This window comes from Sander lucioperca, chromosome 22 (assembly GCF_008315115.2).
Source record: "Sander lucioperca isolate FBNREF2018 chromosome 22, SLUC_FBN_1.2, whole genome shotgun sequence".
NCBI lineage: Eukaryota > Metazoa > Chordata > Actinopteri > Perciformes > Percidae > Sander > Sander lucioperca.
The window spans coordinates 22,090,449-22,109,827 of record NC_050194.1 but is presented as its reverse complement, the minus strand read 5'-3'; the positions used below and the strand labels follow the sequence as shown (position 1 = coordinate 22,109,827).

The window sequence follows — 19,379 nt, the reverse complement described above, 5'->3', positions numbered from 1 at the left end:
TGGCACCTTACATCGTCATTTATTTGATTATATTTTATACAATTAACCTCAATCTGTAAAGTAACTAAAGTGGTCAAATAAATGTAGTACAATATTTCCATCTGATATGTACTAGTGGAGTAGTAGTACTTCAGTGATGCTTACAGACCTCGGCGTCCTAGCTGCATCACTGTCGTGCCAATAACGACAATAAACCACACCCTCTGGTGTAATATTGCTTAATTCATTACATAGACTTGATGTAAAATGACTGAGCCTAGAATGTTAGTGATGAACAGATTATTATTATAATGATTAATATTTAAAATAGTCCTTAATTACAGTCCTGTGAATACAACCAACAGTTTTTGAGATGGAAAAGATGTCAGAGGTTTTTCAATGCTGGCCTTCGAGCTCGTAGTTGGTTGGATTGATTCCAGGCTTTAAAACTTTTTGTGTGAGCATTTGCTAAAACGAGCATTTGAATGCATCACTTCTTCCTGTCCATCTTCCATGGCAGCCAGCAGCGAAAAGGGCAGATTGCAACTTTGAAATAGCTTGACAGTGATTGGTCCACACAGTCTACAGGCTTTTTTCTAATACATTTTCTATTTTCGTGTATTTGTATTTATATCATTTACAGCTGATAATAACAAAAAATATGTAACATTGTATATATTGGAATTTTCAAAACACTGTAGTTGTTGCACTCAACAACACACATGTGTGCATTGATTAATTCCATTGTCATGTATGTCATACTACACATACAGAATACAGATACAGAACTGACACCGAATGTGTTAAATATTAGTTCTATTTTACAAGAGCCATAAATGGAAAGTGCAATTTAATAATACCATAAAAGAAGGATGACATGATGAAATACCAAACAATCACCAGAAGTTCCTCTGTGGAGATCAATAAAGGCTTATCTGTCTTTCTTCTCTTTACAGCCTCCCTCAGAAACGTCATGACGTGGTTTCATATTGCAGTCTGAGAACGTCACACATCATGTGACTCAGGCCAGTCACTTCCATTTTCACTTTGGGGAAGCACTTTTTTTTTATGCCATGATTGGAATGTGGACATGCTGCAGTCATGTCGTCATTTTTAATCGGGATTGACAAATGTTATGAAACCAATAAAAATCCATTAATGGTGGCAATAACAACAAATATACGTTTTCCAACACAGAGAGTCTGCAGACTAAATTAAAACTTAATAAATACATATAATGTCTTGCCTTAAATCTCCAAATCACAAATTACTAAAGTGACAGATTTAAATAAATAAATGTCAGAAAACCCCCACTTAAAAACTACACTTAATTACCTGACTTGCTGATTGAGTGTGATTGATTTGATCAGTTGATGTGAGTTTGTGAGAGGTATCACATGTTCCTGCATGTTGTTTGATTATCATTACAAAGAAAAATCTGCATACCTTTTGTTTTTGTGAGAGGAATAAAAACAACAACCGTTTGCTAGACAAAATATTATTTTTATTGACTATGTCAGGGGTCTTCAACGTTTTTTAAGCCAAGGACCCCTTAACTGAAAGAGAGACGGATCAGGGACCCCTACCACATATATTGTATAAAATTAAGTTGCATATTAATCTGGTCCTATACACCAACTTTTAGGGCAACCTAAAGCATTTTTAGATACCTTTTTTTGCATAGAATACTAAGCTCTTCAAATAGCCTAATAATTGTTGGCGTGATTTTATAAATGTGGAACAGTCATTCCTTTGGGATGAACTGTATTTGTGGATGGCTACCTTAGTGACTACGTTACCTATTGGCCAGTAAGCCTATCATCAGTGGGGATTTATATTTGCTAATAATATGTTGGAATCATGTTAAGACTTTTTAATTTTTGAAAAAAATTAACAATTATTTGGAGGGCCCCCTGGAGTAACTCTGAGGACCCCCTAGGGGTCCCGGACCCTGTGTTGAAGATCCCTAGACTATAACATAAGAAACATAACATTTTGCTCAAAGCAGAGTTAAAAAAAAATAAGCATGTTGAGCAGTAAAGACAACTACATGATCAATAAATACACAAACAACTTAATAATAAATACATCAATATGTTAATAAATAGGTAAATAGATACTGCATGTGAGCAAATAAACAAGGCCCTTCTTATTCCTGTTGTTTGATTATATTACAAATCTGTATTCCTTTTGCTAATGTAACCAGAAGAAAAGCAATAAACAAGTTTCCGTTTGCTGGAGAAAGTCTTCTTTTTATTGGCTTTTACAGGTATAAAAAAATAGAAAAAATAAAAGAGTTGATCAAGAGCATATTTATAAAAATACTGGTTGTGTAACAAGTCACTATATAAATAAGCAATAAATAGATAAATACATAAATTAATGAAAAGACAGAAAACACAGGTTTTAGTCATTTTAGCATAGAAAAATACATATCAATACATACACACATCTCAATAATAAATACATCAATATGGCAATAAATAGATAAATAGATACTGCATGTAAGCAAATAAATTAACACATTGTTAACGTGACAGATTTTAGTTGGGCAGCAGAGGTGAAACCAGCTGTTCTGCTCTGATCAGATGGTCTTTCATTTCCTCCCTGATCAGCTCCCAGGCTTCAGCACTGTGGCCCTGCAGACACAAATATATCAGAATTATTAAAACATAATAATGTATATAACTAGATAGATAGATAGATAGATAGATAGATAGATAGATAGATAGATAGATAGATAGATAGATAGATAGATAGATAGATAGACTTACCATTCGCTTCAGGACATGGTGTGAGAGTCTCTTGAAATACATGTGCAGCTTCTTGTTCTTCTTCTTGTGGCTGTGGCCCTGAATCTAAATGAATTACAAGGAAAAAATATATTTTAGAAATTTGCATCCCATTCCGTATAGACCTATTTACAGACATGTAACCCTGGCACGTGTGTCAGGACTCCAATGTAACAGAAATCCAATTAAAGTTATACTTACACAGGAGTGGAGGCCGTCAGCCTGCTGGGTTACAACAATGAGAAAGTGCTCCACTGTGTTCTGCTCCCATGATGCAGAGCTGTGATCCTCCTCAAACAGGGAAACCATCTCCTCCAGAATCTGAACTGTGAAACTCAGTTTGTCCTCAGCCTGGAAGAAGAAGACCATTCACAGATTACAATAGGAACAGATCTATGCCACTTTTAAGCAGTTTTTCTGGAAAATATTAGATCTAATAGATATAATAAGCAACACTTTTCTTTGAAAATCAAGTCATGTCTTTGTCATTTTGATATTTATTAGAAACGTTGAGGCTGACTTACTGATGCTTTGGACGCCTGGTTGTACAGATCATTAGGGAAGTCCACTTCATCCTCAGTGGTGTTAGTGGAATTATTAGCCTGCATCACACACACACAAACACCATGAAGTAAACAGACAGTAAAGTAAACTCATTCAATAACTTTAAAGAATATCCCAAAGAAGTCCACTTACCATCGTAGCTATTAGATCCAAAGAGTTTGTACTGTGCTGTCTGAATTTATGAGTCATCCATCTGCAGCTCAGCGAGGAGCCTGCACTGTACAGACTGAGAGACAGGCACACAAAGAAGATCCCGTTCAGCATTTTTAAAAAGGTACAAATTGTCTTTGTATGGAGCAAATACTGATTTCTCTTGTAAAGCAGTTGTTGTGTTGGAGCATATCTGCAGAGCCACATTTATACGGCAGCAGGAACACTTATTTCGTTTTCCTTTTGCGCTGGGAACCTCTACATGTATAATGTCACACAGTCACATTTCGGATTTGTATTATAATTGTATTGAAATATGTACCACAATAATAATAAGGTGTTGCGTATTAAGCTGAATGTTACATCATAATACAGCAATGCTACATACTTTTGATTATCACACAGATTTGTCTGACTGGACAATTTTGGGAGTAACATGGGAATATATTTGAGATTTTTAAAGCTATATATAAAATTCGTTTTACGTGATTGAAATCTATCTCGTTAGTTTACGTTTTTAATTAGTTTTATTTTAACATGTATTAATTTAAATATGTCAGTTTGCTTGTTTTGTATGTTGGAGATTTGAGTCAAGAAATCATGTCTTTATTTAGTGTTAGTGCAGTCCGCAGGCTCTCCATGCGATGGAAACGATCTGTTAAAACACGATTAATTCTCTATTTGTTATTGACATCATAGTTTAATAATTTAGGCTCTCTATATATTATGATATAGCCTAACATTCATGATTAAAAGTGTAGAAATGATTTGAGAGTGTCCACATACCAAACACGCCATAAAAATGACGTGAGAGACAATATTAGAAAAGAAGAATTGTGGCAGTTATTTAACCATAATATAGGATTTATCATTAGTTTGATACCCTTCAATGTATGTTTGTTTGTACTGTGGTATAAATAGCCTAAAGGTCTTTAACGTGTTTTAGGCCAAGGACTCCTTACTACATGTTGTATAAAATGATATTGCATATTAAACTGAGCCTACAATAACGTGTAAGGCAGCCAAAAACGACCTTACCTACAGGCCAATAATTCTGTATTCAACGATGTGTAAATAGCCTAATGATTTAAAAAAAATAATAATAATCACAATAACATGTCAGATTCGTGTTTATGTCTATTTTCAGACATAGTTTAACTTTTGGAAGAAAGAAAAAACTTTCCAGAAATTATCAAAAAATAATTTGGTGGCCCCAGTGCAGTAACTCTGAGGACCCCCTAGGGGCCCCTGTTGAAGATCTCTCGCCAAAACTCTTGTCCTTATGGGCTTTTGGAAGAATATAAATACACATGAAATGCAAAAACACACACATTGAAAATAGGCCTATACAAATTACAATAAAATCACCATTAAAGAAATACAAGCCTATAAGCAACGAGACGTTTTTCCATACTCTGCGGCCACTTCCTGAGTTTTAGGCCAAATATTAAAAATACAATGTGATTAAATATCGATTTATACCAGGCTGAAAATGTGCTCTTATCTGTAAATTAAATACACGGCGAAGGAGAATCCCCCCTCTCTGGTTCTCACGTCCAAAGCCGCCATGTTCTAGTTAAAACAAGATGAAATGTCACTGACCAGTCACAGTTCATCTGAAGGAGCGTCAGAACGCCGGCCGCAGTCACGGAGCTGCTTTCATTTTCACTCTGTGGGAACTTCCCGTTTATGGCACCTATACAGTGGACGCAGCGCAATCAGGTCTGTGGTTGTATTGATTAATGATTATTAGGAATCCGCAAAGAACGAATGATGCAATCACAATAAGACAAGGGTGCTTCATTTATTTATTGATTTTAAAATACATTTTACATCGCGTTAGAGAGCGTGCAGACTGAAAGTGGAAGTGATGACAGCGTCAAAACATTGCCTATAAGATCTGCAAAATCCGAAAATGCACTGTAAAGTAACAACATTAGATATATAAATACATATATATAAATAGCCATAAATCATTATCAGTGGCAGGGATTCCATTCAAGAACAAGTGGTTTTGGGTGCAATTTCGTACATTATTCGGACTTAAAAATTATATTTCTAGGCTATAATAATCCTATACCTTCCAATATAAAAATGTTAATTTCTCCAGAAGAGTGAGCGCTGTGTTTGTCTTTATAGTTTGTAGGTAGGCTACTTTTTTAGGTGGTAAAATATGCATTTTCTATGGAATATTTCAATATGCAGTAGGCTAGTTGTCGTTTTTTTTCTATTTAAAATGAGTGATATTTTAGCTTCGTTGTGATATTTGTTTATGCTTTTATCGTGGGAGATTTATTTCATCAGTTTGATAATTCAAATCCGAAATGTGTGTCATTAAACATGTATGTCCAGTGAAAGCCGCAAGTCAGGGTTATTTCCGCAGGTGTTAAGAGTTTTCCCTGCGTGAAAGCAGCTCACCTCAGTTTATGTTAGGAAAATGAAATAGGTGTCCCGGCCGTATAAATGTGGCTCTGCAGATATGCTCCAACACAACAACTGCTTTACAAGAGAAATCAGTATTTGCTCCATACAAAGACAATTTGTACCTTTTTAAAAATGCTGAACGGGATCTTCTTTGTGTGCCTGTCTCTCAGTCTGTACAGTGCAGGCTCCTCGCTGAGCTGCAGATGGATGACTCATAAATTCAGACAGCACAGTACAAACTCTTTGGATCTAATAGCTACGATGGTAAGTGGACTTCTTTGGGATATTCTTTAAAGTTATTGAATGAGTTTACTTTACTGTCTGTTTACTTCATGGTGTTTGTGTGTGTGTGATGCAGGCTAATAATTCCACTAACACCACTGAGGATGAAGTGGACTTCCCTAATGATCTGTACAACCAGGCGTCCAAAGCATCAGTAAGTCAGCCTCAACGTTTCTAATAAATATCAAAATGACAAAGACATGACTTGATTTTCAAAGAAAAGTGTTGCTTATTATATCTATTAGATCTAATATTTTCCAGAAAAACTGCTTAAAAGTGGCATAGATCTGTTCCTATTGTAATCTGTGAATGGTCTTCTTCTTCCAGGCTGAGGACAAACTGAGTTTCACAGTTCAGATTCTGGAGGAGATGGTTTCCCTGTTTGAGGAGGATCACAGCTCTGCATCATGGGAGCAGAACACAGTGGAGCACTTTCTCATTGTTGTAACCCAGCAGGCTGACGGCCTCCACTCCTGTGTAAGTATAACTTTAATTGGATTTCTGTTACATTGGAGTCCTGACACACGTGCCAGGGTTACATGTCTGTAAATAGGTCTATACGGAATGGGATGCAAATTTCTAAAATATATTTTTTCCTTGTAATTCATTTAGATTCAGGGCCACAGCCACAAGAAGAAGAACAAGAAGCTGCACATGTATTTCAAGAGACTCTCACACCATGTCCTGAAGCGAATGGTAAGTCTATCTATCTATCTATCTATCTATCTATCTATCTATCTATCTATCTATCTATCTATCTATCTATCTATCTAGCGATAGTCTGATAGATTGTCTGTCTGTCTATCTATCCATCTACATTATCTATTATGTTTTAATAATTCTGATATATTTGTGTCTGCAGGGCCACAGTGCTGAAGCCTGGGAGCTGATCAGGGAGGAAATGAAAGACCATCTGATCAGAGCAGAACAGCTGGTTTCACCTCTGCTGCCCAACTAAAATCTGTCACGTTAACAATGTGTTAATTTATTTGCTTACATGCAGTATCTATTTATCTATTTATTGCCATATTGATGTATTTATTATTGAGATGTGTGTGTGTGTATTGATCATGTATTTTTCTATGCTAAGATGACTAAAACCTGTTTTCTGTCAGATTCATTAATTTATGTATTTATCTATTTATTGTTTATTTATATAGTGACTTGTTACACAACCAATATTTTTATAAATATGCTCTTGATCAACTCTTTTATTTTTTCTATTTTTTTATACCTGTAAAAGCCAATAAAAAGAAGACTTTCTCCAGCAAATGGAAACTTGTTTATTGCTTTTCTTCTCGTTACATTAGCAAAAGGAATACAGATTTGTAATATAATCAAACAACAGGAATAAGAAGGGCCTTGTTCAGGCTCTGATGCACAAACATTTAGACATATCACACTCACACATCAGAGAAGTCCATATAAAATAATACATAACACTTTTTATTAAAGAAGCACCAAAAATGCTGAAATGTCAGCTGTCGAGTCTGAATTATAGAATTGTTCATTTACATTTCAGTGGACTTCAAATCACAGCTGATTATTCACTGATTATTCACAGTGTTACTAAATAGCATAAAATCAACAGCACATATAGACAAGGGCATAAATCCCAGGGGGGTGAGGGGGGTCAGGACCCCCCCCCATCTAAGGGTTATTCCCCCCCTAGAAATATCATTAAAACAATGCTGTGTATTGCAAATAACATAATGATGTACCTTAAAATATCTGTGTAAGTAGTAAAACAATACAAACTCGAAAAAATGCTTTTTAAGTTTAGGAACATTTTGAGTTCCCCCTCCTTTGCCTCACAGTGGTTTGGTCCACTGCATGCTGTACTTAGGATCTGCACTAGACTCACAGTCACATCGGGTAGTGACAGGAATGTAGCTAGTAAGTAGGCGGTTACACTACAACTAACGTTACCACGGCGATAAGCCTAACGTTATGTGTGTGAACTGATATTAGGGTTAATATTGAAGATCTACAGTTGTGTTTTGCTCAATATGAAGTTAATGGCAGATCAGTTAAATATATATCCTCTTTCATAGAAGAAACCTAATATTTATGTGGAGGACGCAAGATCATTTTATAATTATAATAAGACCGCGTGGTGAACCTATGAAACTAACTCATATTTAGACATCTGACGTTAAAGATTTGTGTTGTTGTTGCCCAGATAAAATGACAAGAGAAAAGAAAAACAGACATAAGATCCTTTTTCAGTAGGCTTACACCAAAACTCCAAGTGAGTACAAGAAGTCCTCATATCAAGACAGTTTGGTAACATTTTTATAAGAATGGGTGCTTATGGAAATACTAAGGTCACTATGTCACAGGCAAAGGAGACAGAAAGAACTGAGGAACAGGGAGACCAGGGACAGTCAGGTGGAGAGTCTCAGGTAGACCAGGGCCAGTCAGGTGGAGAGTCTCAGGGAGTCCAGGGACAGTCAGGTGGAGAGTCTCAGGTAGACCAGGGACAGTCAGGTGGAGAGTCTCAGGGAGTCCAGGGACAGTCAGGTGGAGAGTCTCAGGTAGACCAGGGACAGTCAGGTGGAGAGTCTCAGGGAGACCAGGGACAGTCAGGTGGAGAGTCTCAGGTAGACCAGGGACAGTCAGGTGGAGAGTCTCAGGGAGACCAGGGACAGTCAGGTGGAGAGTCTCAGGTAGACCAGGGACAGTCAGGTGGAGAGTCTCAGGTAGACCAGGGACAGTCAGGTGGTGTGTTGAGCTCAGTTCATATTTTTGGAGGTGTGTGGCTGTCAGGGTGAGCAGATGAGCTTTACCAGTGGCTCACTAATTTACATTATGATCAGCTAATTTAACAAGTGTACAAAATTATTGTATTTCTTTTATATGGGGACAATTTTTCAAAATAAGTCATTATGTTTTAAGGTATTTTTGTGGCTTGATTGTAAACAACTTAAAAATAAATACATGGTTTTAAAGAAGAATATTTAGGTCAATTTAGTCAGCTTTTTCATTGAATCAAAAGAAACGCTGAAAAGAATGATAATGGTACAGTCTCCATGCTACACTAATGATAGTATTAAGGCTTTCCTCTGTGTACACATGTCCTCTACGAGTATAATTGTGGCTGTATTATTTGTGTCCCCTTCAAAAATTGCTCTTCAGAAATTTTATGTTTATTGTCCCCCCCTACTGTTAGATCAGATTTACGCCCATGCATATAGAAAGCGTTTTAGAAGTTGTTGCACATTTAGAAACAAACATTGTACTAAAGGAAATGACTAATCTCCACTAAGGACTCTTAACAGCGTACAATTTGTACTTTTATAATCAAGAAGTTGCAAGTTATTGTGAGGCTGTCTCACTCCCATGGGGCCTCAGCGTCTTCAGGCTGGGCGTACACACAGAGATCCTCATACAGATCTCCTCCACACGTCTCAATCGCCAAACCCTAAAAGACGGAAAGTTAGGTCAGTTAACATGTATATGTGGGTGGCCGGGTTGGCTCACTTGGTAGAGCAGGCACACATACTGTATACATAGAGGTTTATGCCTCGACGCAGAGGTCCAGGGTTTGAGTCCGACCTGTGATGATTTCCTGCATGTCTTCGCCCTCTCTCTCCCCTTTCTCACCTAACTGTCCTGTCCGTTAAAGGCGGAAAAGTCCAAAAAAATCATCTTAAAAAAAAACATGTATATGTGTGAGTCCCATGAGGCTTTGAGGATGACTAATACAGTCTTATGCTTGGGTATACTGTATATAGAGCTTTAATTTGCATAGTCAGTGATTCAGACATAACTGTAAGATAAAGATATGCAGCTGCTAAATGTCACAGCAGAGTAGCTGACATTAAAATAGCTCATATATTATTTGTAATAATATCTCTGTTGCTTCTGACTGTTATAGCCTTGACAGAGTTTAAGAATGATCTACAGAGAAACGGTGCTAACAATTAACTAATTGTCCTACCTCGGCACATTAAATCCATGTTTATTTGGCTCTAATTGTCCAGTAATTCTGTCATTTAATGAACACGTCAGACATTGTAACAGAGAAGCTTGTTCATGCATTTCATACCAGAAAGCTTGACTGCATCGCCCCCCCAGTCTCTAAAAAAAGTTGGAGTTGGAGTTTTTAAAGTGTCTGTCAAAAGCTGACCTTTTTTTTTTTAACTTGCTTTCACCCTAAAGCTTCTACAACTGTATTTTATTGTTGATACTTTAAACAACATTTTTGACTGTATAGGTCGTGGCATTAAGGTTGTCTGCTTCCTCTTGTTTTGTTGTTTCCCTGTACGTTAATGTAAAACACTCGGAACTCCAATTGTATGAAAAGGTGTTACATGAAAATCCTTCATCCATGATTATTACAAGAAGCAATAAACAGCAATACAATCTATTTTTCCACCCACAAATGATACTTTTAATGTTATTCCATTATTCTTACAAACAAAAGTTCAGCAAACTAGAGGTAGCCTATAAACGAAGAAAAAAAAAAAACCTGAGGGCAGTATTGACAGAACAAGATATAATTGTGGTTATGAGCTCAGCGGTGCGAGGAGACGGTGTGTGTCCTGCTGTTTGTTGCACATGTATTGTTTTTATCTAAAAATCACACAGCTGTGATGTGTGTTGTTCACTGTGACATGTCTTCACAAAAACAACCAGTGAATGACCACTTACGACAAAAAGAAATGACCTTGTCTTTGAAAGTAGTGGATGTAACTGAGTACACTTACTCAAGTAATGTACTTAAGTACAAATTTAAGGTACTTGTAGTTTACTTTTACATTTTACAACTTCACTTGTACTCCACTACATCTCAGAGGCAAATATTGTATCTTTTACTCCACTACATTTGTATTTGTGACAGCTTCAGTTACTTTTTATTACAATTTGTAATCTCCTTCCTGTCCCATGTAGCTCCAAATTTGTTAATTTTGTTTGTGATAAACTGAAGGATGAAGTGTTCCTTTATGTGTTGGGAACATTCTCCTCCTTCTTAAGCTAAATAAAGTCTTTAAAAAGCCTCTTGGATCAGCTGGAAAATGCATCGTCACAAAGCTGAAAACAGGGCTGTTTTTCTGACACCATGAAAAGTTTTAAAACTTTTTTAGAGATACGTGGTTCTCACAGGACAGCGACGCTACAAACATATGATTGTCTTATAGAATATAATGCATCGCTGTAGATTAAACTACCCAGCAGTATATAAAGGAGTTAAAATTAAAACAACTTTAAACATCTACAGTAAAAATGCAACATACACATTAATGCAGTAATATTAATCCAGAAACATCAGATATAGTAGGTACACTGACAGGGACCATTTTACTGCACAATGAGTACTTTTACTTTTTGATACTTTAAGAACATGTATCTGTTAATACTTACATATGTTTACTTAAGTAAGGTCTTGAATGCAGGACTTTAACTTGTAGTGGAGTATTTTCACATTGTGGCATTAGTACTTTTACTAAGGGATCTGAGAGTACTTTTACACCACTGATCTCTGATGAGTAAGTAAACTGTCAAATGAAAGCATTCCAACAAACCTCATAGATGTGATCAGTTTCAGGCTCCTCATATATGATGTCCGTCTTTTCCAACTGTTGAAAAGGATACAGAACAAATGAAAAAGAGAAAATGAAAGAGTTAGCCCCAGTTATTGATAAACCCACTGTACATAATAAGAAGTTTATTTAACATAGCACCTTTCACAGAACAAAGTCACAAATGGCTTCACAAGAGTAACATTGTTTAAAATAAGACACTCAATAGGAATAATGTTATGTCCATCCTGAGCGCTCTCTCTCTCTGTAGAGTTGTTCTGATACTGATACCAGTATTGGAAACGCCTCTGACATGCTTATATTTATATCCGCGAGTACACAAATCTATGCATCGATCCAGTACTTTAGCCCACCGAATATCTAAGTAGTTCATTTATGTTCTTTCTCTGTTATGACAGTTAAAGCATTCCTTCTTTGTATTGTATTTGTTCATGTTATACAAAAGGGTTTGACCTGAGCCAGGCCATACAGTAATGATAGCTATCATAGCACATCCATACAGAGTAAGTAGGCCTAGTATACAGCTAAAACACACTGAAAGGGGAAAAAATGAACATCTCTACTCTATTCCATCTAATTCTGATGCAATTAAACTAAGCAGTGCAGTCAGGTACAGCCAGATTTGCCTCAAGTGTTTTGGTCATCTTGTTGCTCACCAGGTGTCGTTTGTGTAGCAGTAAAGCAGCAATAAACACAGCCAACACCAGGCCCTGGAGGATGATGAGAGCATCCTTCATCTTGGTCCTGTACAGTGCCTTGGTAACGTCAAGGGGTTCTGTGAGAGGAAAGATGTGCGTTAGCGGTAGTGTTTTAAGAAGTGAACTCTTAACTCGTATGTTGTCCCAGCCACTTACTGCCGACTTGAACTGCAGTCCCAGGTCCCCATGTATTGTTTAGCTTGCAGAAGTACACTCCAGCGTCATTGATTTGTAAACGATGGATGAAGAGAAGGATGTTTTGGGTCAGATTGCTGCTGTGAAAGACAAACTGTTCTCCTGCCTCTATTTTCTTTTTTTGTGAGTTGTACTTGTCAGCCTTGTACCACTGCACCGTGGCTTGTGGGATTTTCTTGGAGAACAGACAGTAAATGCCCACATTGCGTTTGGGCTTCACACCATAGAACCGGGGCTTCTGGGTAATCAGCATGGCCACTGAGCAAAGAAAAAGAAGGTCGAGGGACAGTTACAGCAGCAGTTACTGAAAATCTCAAACACGTTTGCAGATAATTTGGCTATATCTTGTACACTGAATGCCTCAAATATGATGCTGGCTTTGACATCATTACATTCATTTCTCACATCACATTTAACGCTCAGAAGAAGAATAGAACTCAGTAAATGTGGAGAGGATAGAAAATTACTATTTCAAGAGTTTACAGATGGCGTAAATGATGACAGAGTTATACAGAATACCGTATGGTTTTAAATGATATGCTGAGGGTTACATGCTTGAATGAAACACACATATACTGTATGTTCAGTGATGTCTTTGTGTTTTGGGCTTAGGCTACTTTAGCCTAGGTATCTAAAAATAAGTAGAGAGACTTACAGTTGCTTACAATGATGAGGGCGTTAATTTAGGATTGCAACTGATAACTTTTTTGTATTATGGATTAGTGTATTGATTTTTGTATTCAATTGATTAATAATTTGGTCAATACAATTTCCACAAAAAAAAAAAATGCAACAAAAGAAGCACATCACAAGTTCCTGGCCCCCAAGGCGATGGCTCCACATTGCTTATTTTGTCCAAAGAAAAGTAAAAAAAAACCCCTCAAAGTTATAAACTGATGCACTGCAATGACATAAAACACAGAAAAGCAGCAATTTCGAATTTTTGAGAACCAAAGAATCTGTGGCATGTTTGTTTAATAAATGACATAAATAGATCATTTTCTGATTTATCAATTAATCAACTAATTGTGTCATCCCTAAACAGCAGGCTGTTATTCGAGGGTGAGACAACATTGAGTTACCACACGGACCAGTGAGTTATTATATATCGACGGTCTAAACTAATGCTGAAACAATGTATTAATAAGTCCATTTATGGAAAATGAATCCAAAAGCCATTTGGATAATCATTAAGGTCATTTATCAAACTAAAAATAATACAGCTTCTAAAATGTAAAGATTTACTCCTTTCTCTGGTTTTTGTAATGATTGTTCAATAAACAATGAATCCATTTACCTATAAAAACATTCACCAGATTACTCGTAATCAAAATAATCAATAGTTGCAGCCGTGGATTAATCAACCAATCATTTTGAGGCTCAGTAGTCGTGTTTATCACCTTCAGGCAGTAAAAAGGAAAGACATTTTGGGTTATTAGGACAATGTAGAGGATAATAGGAGTTAATGCATTGGTTAATTAATACTAAAGCTGCATCAACATATACATTTTGTCGTTCAAGTCAATTATCCATGTTGGGAATGGGTAGTTCATGTAATGATTTTTGTTAATGTTTACTATATGTTTTTAATCTTTTTCTTCTCATCTGTCATCTCCATTATCTTCCTCTAAAGCGGACCACACATCTGAAATAAAGTAACCTGATGGTCAGTTGATATCATGAGATAACTTGGCGTAGGTAAACTATACAGTATATTAAAATAACCAGTCTTTGTCTCAGAAGACAACTTCCTCTTTCCCCCCCAGATGGCCAGGAAGTAATGGTACTCTGGAGTCAAAAATAACATGCAAAACACTTGTAAGCATTGTAGCTGTGGTTAAACAGTCATTAAAAAGTACAATTAAATGACTTCTTAAAGCTTAACGAAATCTGTCTGCTAATTATATTGCTGTAACAGCACTCAGAGTTTTACTAATGTTAATATTTAACACCAAGACTGTAATTGTTGTTTGCATCATTTTCATTTTTCAGTCACTTCATCTTCATATCATATTGCAAAAGTTTACACTTACCTGAGATATTGATCAAAGCAAGCCCACAGCATCCAGCCAGCAACCAGCGCATGATGACATGCAAAAGAGAAATCGATTTCGAATGCTGATGTCCGCACGAAAAAGTCTAAATCTCTCTGCAGGCATGAAAACGTTGTGAACAAGGAGAAGAAGTATCTGTGGGTGTGCTGTCTGTCACCACCACACAGGCAAATAAGGGGAAGAGCAGTTATGTGGAACCCAAAATAACTCTGAACACGTAACATTAAAAAACTGTTTCATTCACATCCAATTTTTAGTGACAAATGAAACAACATGGTAACCTGAACATTACAGGGTTTGAAAGACATTTGGAGGGCTTTCGAGACAATTTGTAGGATAACAACAAACATTCATGTTATGCATTTTTCAATACTAACTCTGGGTTCAAGATTGGGGGGGTTAAGATCTCCACTTTTGAGCAACATTGAAATTTTGAACGCCAAACACTTCATTTTCTGCATTCTGGTGAATTTTTCTGCATCGATTTGTGGTGCAAATATCTTTATTTATGTAAAGAAAATTCTAATAGGTTTTTGGGGTGTGTTGCACTGGCCAGTTTTGATTATTGGGGGGGTTGTAACCCCCCCCATCCCCCTGTAAATTACGCCTATGCTCCTGCCAATACAATGCCTAAGTTTCAGTATCAATACCACAACACTACTTTTATTTGGTGCCTTACTTATCATTTAAGAAAAGCACCAGTTATGAAATGTTTGAAAAACAAGCAGCTCTTATTAAGAATGTTGCTGAAGTAAAATAGTGTTAAAACAGGAACTACCTGATCAAAGAATAATGTAAGTCGAATAGTGAAGAGACTATAGGGCTGTCCTCGACTGCCGACTAACACTCACATGATTTTGTCGACTAATCGATTAGTTGATTTAATCGACAGATCTGTAAAAAATTACACAAACAATCCTGCAAAAGCACGATTTAAAATCTTGTTTTTACCACAAGATTTGCTGATAAGTTTCTTCGATATAAGTCATTGAGCATGAAAAAGCTTAAAAACATGACTAGTCAAGTCAAGTCAATTTATTTATAGAGCACATTTAAAAACTAGGCTGAACAAAGTGCTGTACAAAGTTATAATGTTATAAAAACAAAGGAAGACAATAAAAATATAGACACAATGAACATCATACAAACAACACACTTCTATACAAATGTCCCTAAACTAAATCATATGCCAAAGAATAAAAATGTGTTTAAAGACGAGACTTAAAGATCTCGGCAGTAGAGGAGGACCTAATATGAATGGGAAGTTTGTTCCAGAGTCTCGGGGCCACACCGGAGAAGGCACGACCCCCCTTTGTTTTCATCCGAGACTGTGGAATAGCTAAAAGGAACTGATTAGACGATCTTAGGTTCCTGGAGGAGTGATGTAGGGTAAGGAGATCAGCAATATACAGTATAAAGGGGCCAATCCATGTAATGCCTTAAAAACAAGTAACATTACCTTAAAATCAATTCTATATTTGACCGGTAACCAGTGAAGAGAAGCCAATATCGGGGAGATATGATCCCTCCTTCTGATACCAGTCAACAGTCAATTAAATAAACCTTAGTCCACTACTATTACTACTACTACTACTACTACTACTAAGAAAGGGCAACCCTAAAAGAGACTTTATGTCTATCCTGAAATGTGTCTAATAGAGCAATGTGAAAAGGGAAACTAGTGCCTACCATAATATCTATTATCCCATTAATGGCTCAGTCAATGTGCACTTGCAAAAGGAATAGTATTTATGATATTGCAGTTACAGTGTGCAGGCCTACACAAAAAAAAGCAAGACATTTTTATAGGTTTGCTTATTTTAATGTTCTGGATATGAATGTGAATGTATATGAACAAGGATGGAAGGTGTCTTGCCAGATTATACCTGCAAAACATCAGCATTTTAACATTGTCATTGTGTGTACTACACTACATTACATTACACTACACTCCATAGTAAGTAAAGGCCCAAAGAGTTGCCAGCATAGCTGAAGACTCTTGTCTTGTTATGCAACCTCCACGCAGTCAAGAGTGAAGTTTTCAGGTCAGCCAAGCTGATCACATTTCCCTAATTCCTCTGACAGGAAATGCTGGACCCCCCCCTCAGAAATTACTTTAATGAGAGGTAACTCAGAAAATCAGTCAAGCTTAGGGACTGTCACTTTTTTCAATTTTTGAGTCATTCGTTTTTCAGTCAGCCACAACTGAAACCAACACATTCCTCTTAAGTAACTTCAGTCAACACTGGGCAAGGAATAGCATGCAACCACACAAATATGCAAATAAATCAGACACCCCACCTCATTATTTCTTGTAAGAAGCAGTGCTTATTTCGTCTGTTGACACTAACGCACAAAAAAAGCGACTGGGCAAGCAATCTACTAAATAGTGCTGAAATGTTTGGTTGAAGATTTCAATACTGGAGATGAGAAGATGGAAAATGTATGTAGCTTACAAAGGTGATAGTTATAACGCTCCATTGTTGCCAAAAATGTATTATAAATCAAATTTTTTTTTTAATACATTATTTTTATTTTTTCATTCCTATGAATGGCATTGCTTATTTTGAGGCAGCCCCTCAAACATCGTCCTGCTGCTGTAAATACTTACTGACGCATCAACTTTATGTTAATCTTTGGCTGCAAATAGACAAATAACATGATTTCACACAACAATACACTGTGCAATTAGTCGAATAAGACACTCTGGATTGTTTTCCAATTTCACAAGTCTACTCCAAAGTTTAGAACTAAAACAAGACAGAATTTGGGAGTTTATCAGTCAGCTGTGTGTGGCCCTTTTACCGTACAAACCACCAGAGGGCCCCAGTGCCCCAGTGTAGTTTCGCAGCTATAGTAACAACATAAACTCACAGCCTACTTTTACCTACAAGAGAGTTTTATTCTCACAATATAGTTACAATTTTTACAATAACAAAATGATATAAATATACAAGAAGAAGGAAAAAAAAATGTGTATATACAGGCAACACTGACTGTGGGTGTACCAGTAAAGCTCTCCCTCCATTAGACATGTAAACAAAAGGAGGACACTGGTCTTGTGAATTTGACAGTACCTTCAAAAGAGACAATTTAGCTAAATGATGCCACAGCGTGTCAATCTTACAGAACAACTGCCATGCTGCGGCAGCAGGATAAGACAGAGACCCCAGAGGAAACATTCAGGATTTTTTTTTTTTTTAACCCTCTCAGGGTTGATGTTAAAACAGTGCTGAACACCTAAACAAGAGAAGAGACAACCTTCTATAGTCTATTGTAAAAAAAAAGAAGAAAACTGTAAAAGTGCTTATGTTGTATATTCAGAGTAAGACATTTGAAATTCAGTTAAGACTTACACAACAGCAAGTGAAGCAACCTTTCTACAGGAGGACAGATTTGAGATGACTACTGCGCATGAAGATTGTTTTGTAAATATGTAAATGGGTGTGATTATTTACACATTCATTGGACTTCAGAGCTTCAGAGTCGTGTGTTTAACTAAACCAACACTCAGCTGCATTTAAAAATTCCCAATCAATTTGAGATCAAGTCAAAAGACAAACCTGATGCAACCTGAGGCAAAACCTTGTTTACAATGTACAGTGAGGACTTACATTACGGTATTGCTAGGATTATTGTTGTTAAAGTAGACTAATATAGTTGAAATGAACAGGGAGCTTTGCACTTCTGTTAATGTAAACACTAGCATCTTAAATTTACAGTCACAGCGTTTTGAGAGTTATCTGAGGGGACTGAAAAAATAGACAAAACATATATAAGACATGCATACATCAGTGATGAAATCATCTTAGAAAACAGGAAGGTCTCTCGGTCTTACACAGGCAAGACTGCTTCAACTTGACCGGCATGGAAGGGATATAAATAGTGCAATATAAACTGGGCCTTCAGATGTTGACTGCATTAGCTGGCCCATGTTATCCTTAACTAATAAAGAATAACAGAGATCAGGGTTTCACTGGTAGACTGGGATAAATCTGATCGAGATAAGCCAAATTTTTCAGTTAAGTACAAAACTAACTTCACCAAAGAAAATCATTTAGTGTCTTAATAAAATAAGAGCATGTAGAGCCTTCTCATTAATGAGATTCCAAGTTCCAAGTTTTGCTCGGTTTACATTTTTTCAAAAAAGAAAACAAATGAGGGGACTCTGATTGTACCATTTTTAGTACAATTTCAGTGTGGCTCTCATGATGAAGTAGTATACTATTTATATTGCTCTGTAGAGTTAGACAATAGTGCTGCATTCATGTCGGAAGAAGATGGATACAGTATGTTGTTGCTTTTAAATGTATACACACTGTGTATAACAAACACAGCATAAAAACCTATAAAGGATCATTCAGGTTTTCCCATGTGTTGTTCAAGTTACTCTTTAGTTAGAAACTGGGGCACATATTTTGGTTTTCTGGTAATAGCCATACCAAAAGCAAAGTTATTGCTAGCATAAATGAAGGCTTCAACCAAAGTGTGCATTAAAATGACTATTTATAAAAAATAAAAAAAAGATTTCACAAATACAGGGTGCTCAGTCTTGCAATTTCAAGATTGATTTTTCATTAGAAAGGTATCATATGACAGATTCTGGTCCACTATGATGTTTAATCTTGCAAAAACAAATACTAACAATATTCTTTTTCGGTTGACATTAAGTGATGCAGTTTTCTCAAAGCCAGT

The 19,379-nt window shown here is 36.5% G+C and overlaps 3 protein-coding genes across 7 annotated transcripts; 1 reads left to right on the top strand and 2 right to left on the bottom strand.

Annotated features, from left to right (window-relative positions):
* Positions 1–2,430: 2,430 nt before the first annotated feature.
* LOC116061516 (interferon a3-like) lies at positions 2,431–3,836 on the bottom strand. 2 transcript variants are annotated; one of them, XM_031315757.2, is made up of 6 exons: positions 3,748–3,836; positions 3,468–3,561; positions 3,296–3,373; positions 2,973–3,122; positions 2,754–2,837; positions 2,431–2,618 (listed from the first exon to the last, which is right to left on the bottom strand). In XM_031315757.2, exons 2-6 carry the CDS (start codon positions 3,522–3,524, stop codon positions 2,523–2,525), a joined length of 465 nt encoding a protein of 154 aa, XP_031171617.1. In that variant the 5' UTR covers positions 3,525–3,561; positions 3,748–3,836; the 3' UTR covers positions 2,431–2,522. The 2 variants fall into 2 exon arrangements, with proteins under 2 accessions (XP_031171617.1, XP_031171616.1); XM_031315756.2 differs by lacking the exon at positions 3,748–3,836 and having other exon boundaries at positions 3,468–3,691.
* A 1,987-nt stretch (positions 3,837–5,823) lies between these two features.
* On the top strand, positions 5,824–7,354 carry LOC116061515 (interferon a3-like). Of its 2 annotated transcripts, XM_031315755.2 has the most exons (6): positions 5,824–5,931; positions 6,080–6,173; positions 6,268–6,345; positions 6,519–6,668; positions 6,804–6,887; positions 7,054–7,354. In XM_031315755.2, exons 2-6 carry the CDS (start codon positions 6,117–6,119, stop codon positions 7,147–7,149), a joined length of 465 nt encoding a protein of 154 aa, XP_031171615.1. In that variant the 5' UTR covers positions 5,824–5,931; positions 6,080–6,116; the 3' UTR covers positions 7,150–7,354. The 2 variants fall into 2 exon arrangements, with proteins under 2 accessions (XP_031171615.1, XP_031171614.2); XM_031315754.2 differs by lacking the exon at positions 5,824–5,931 and having other exon boundaries at positions 5,940–6,173.
* A 103-nt stretch (positions 7,355–7,457) lies between these two features.
* Positions 7,458–14,866, bottom strand: cd79b (CD79b molecule, immunoglobulin-associated beta). 3 transcript variants are annotated; one of them, XM_035997474.1, is made up of 6 exons: positions 14,664–14,866; positions 12,592–12,888; positions 12,394–12,512; positions 11,720–11,776; positions 9,390–9,615; positions 7,458–7,792 (listed from the first exon to the last, which is right to left on the bottom strand). In XM_035997474.1, exons 1-5 carry the CDS (start codon positions 14,713–14,715, stop codon positions 9,526–9,528), a joined length of 615 nt encoding a protein of 204 aa, XP_035853367.1. In that variant the 5' UTR covers positions 14,716–14,866; the 3' UTR covers positions 7,458–7,792; positions 9,390–9,525. The 3 variants fall into 3 exon arrangements, with proteins under 3 accessions (XP_035853367.1, XP_031171610.1, XP_031171609.1); XM_031315750.2 differs by having other exon boundaries at positions 11,720–11,773; XM_031315749.2 differs by lacking the exon at positions 7,458–7,792 and having other exon boundaries at positions 9,382–9,615.
* Positions 14,867–19,379: the final 4,513 nt, after the last annotated feature.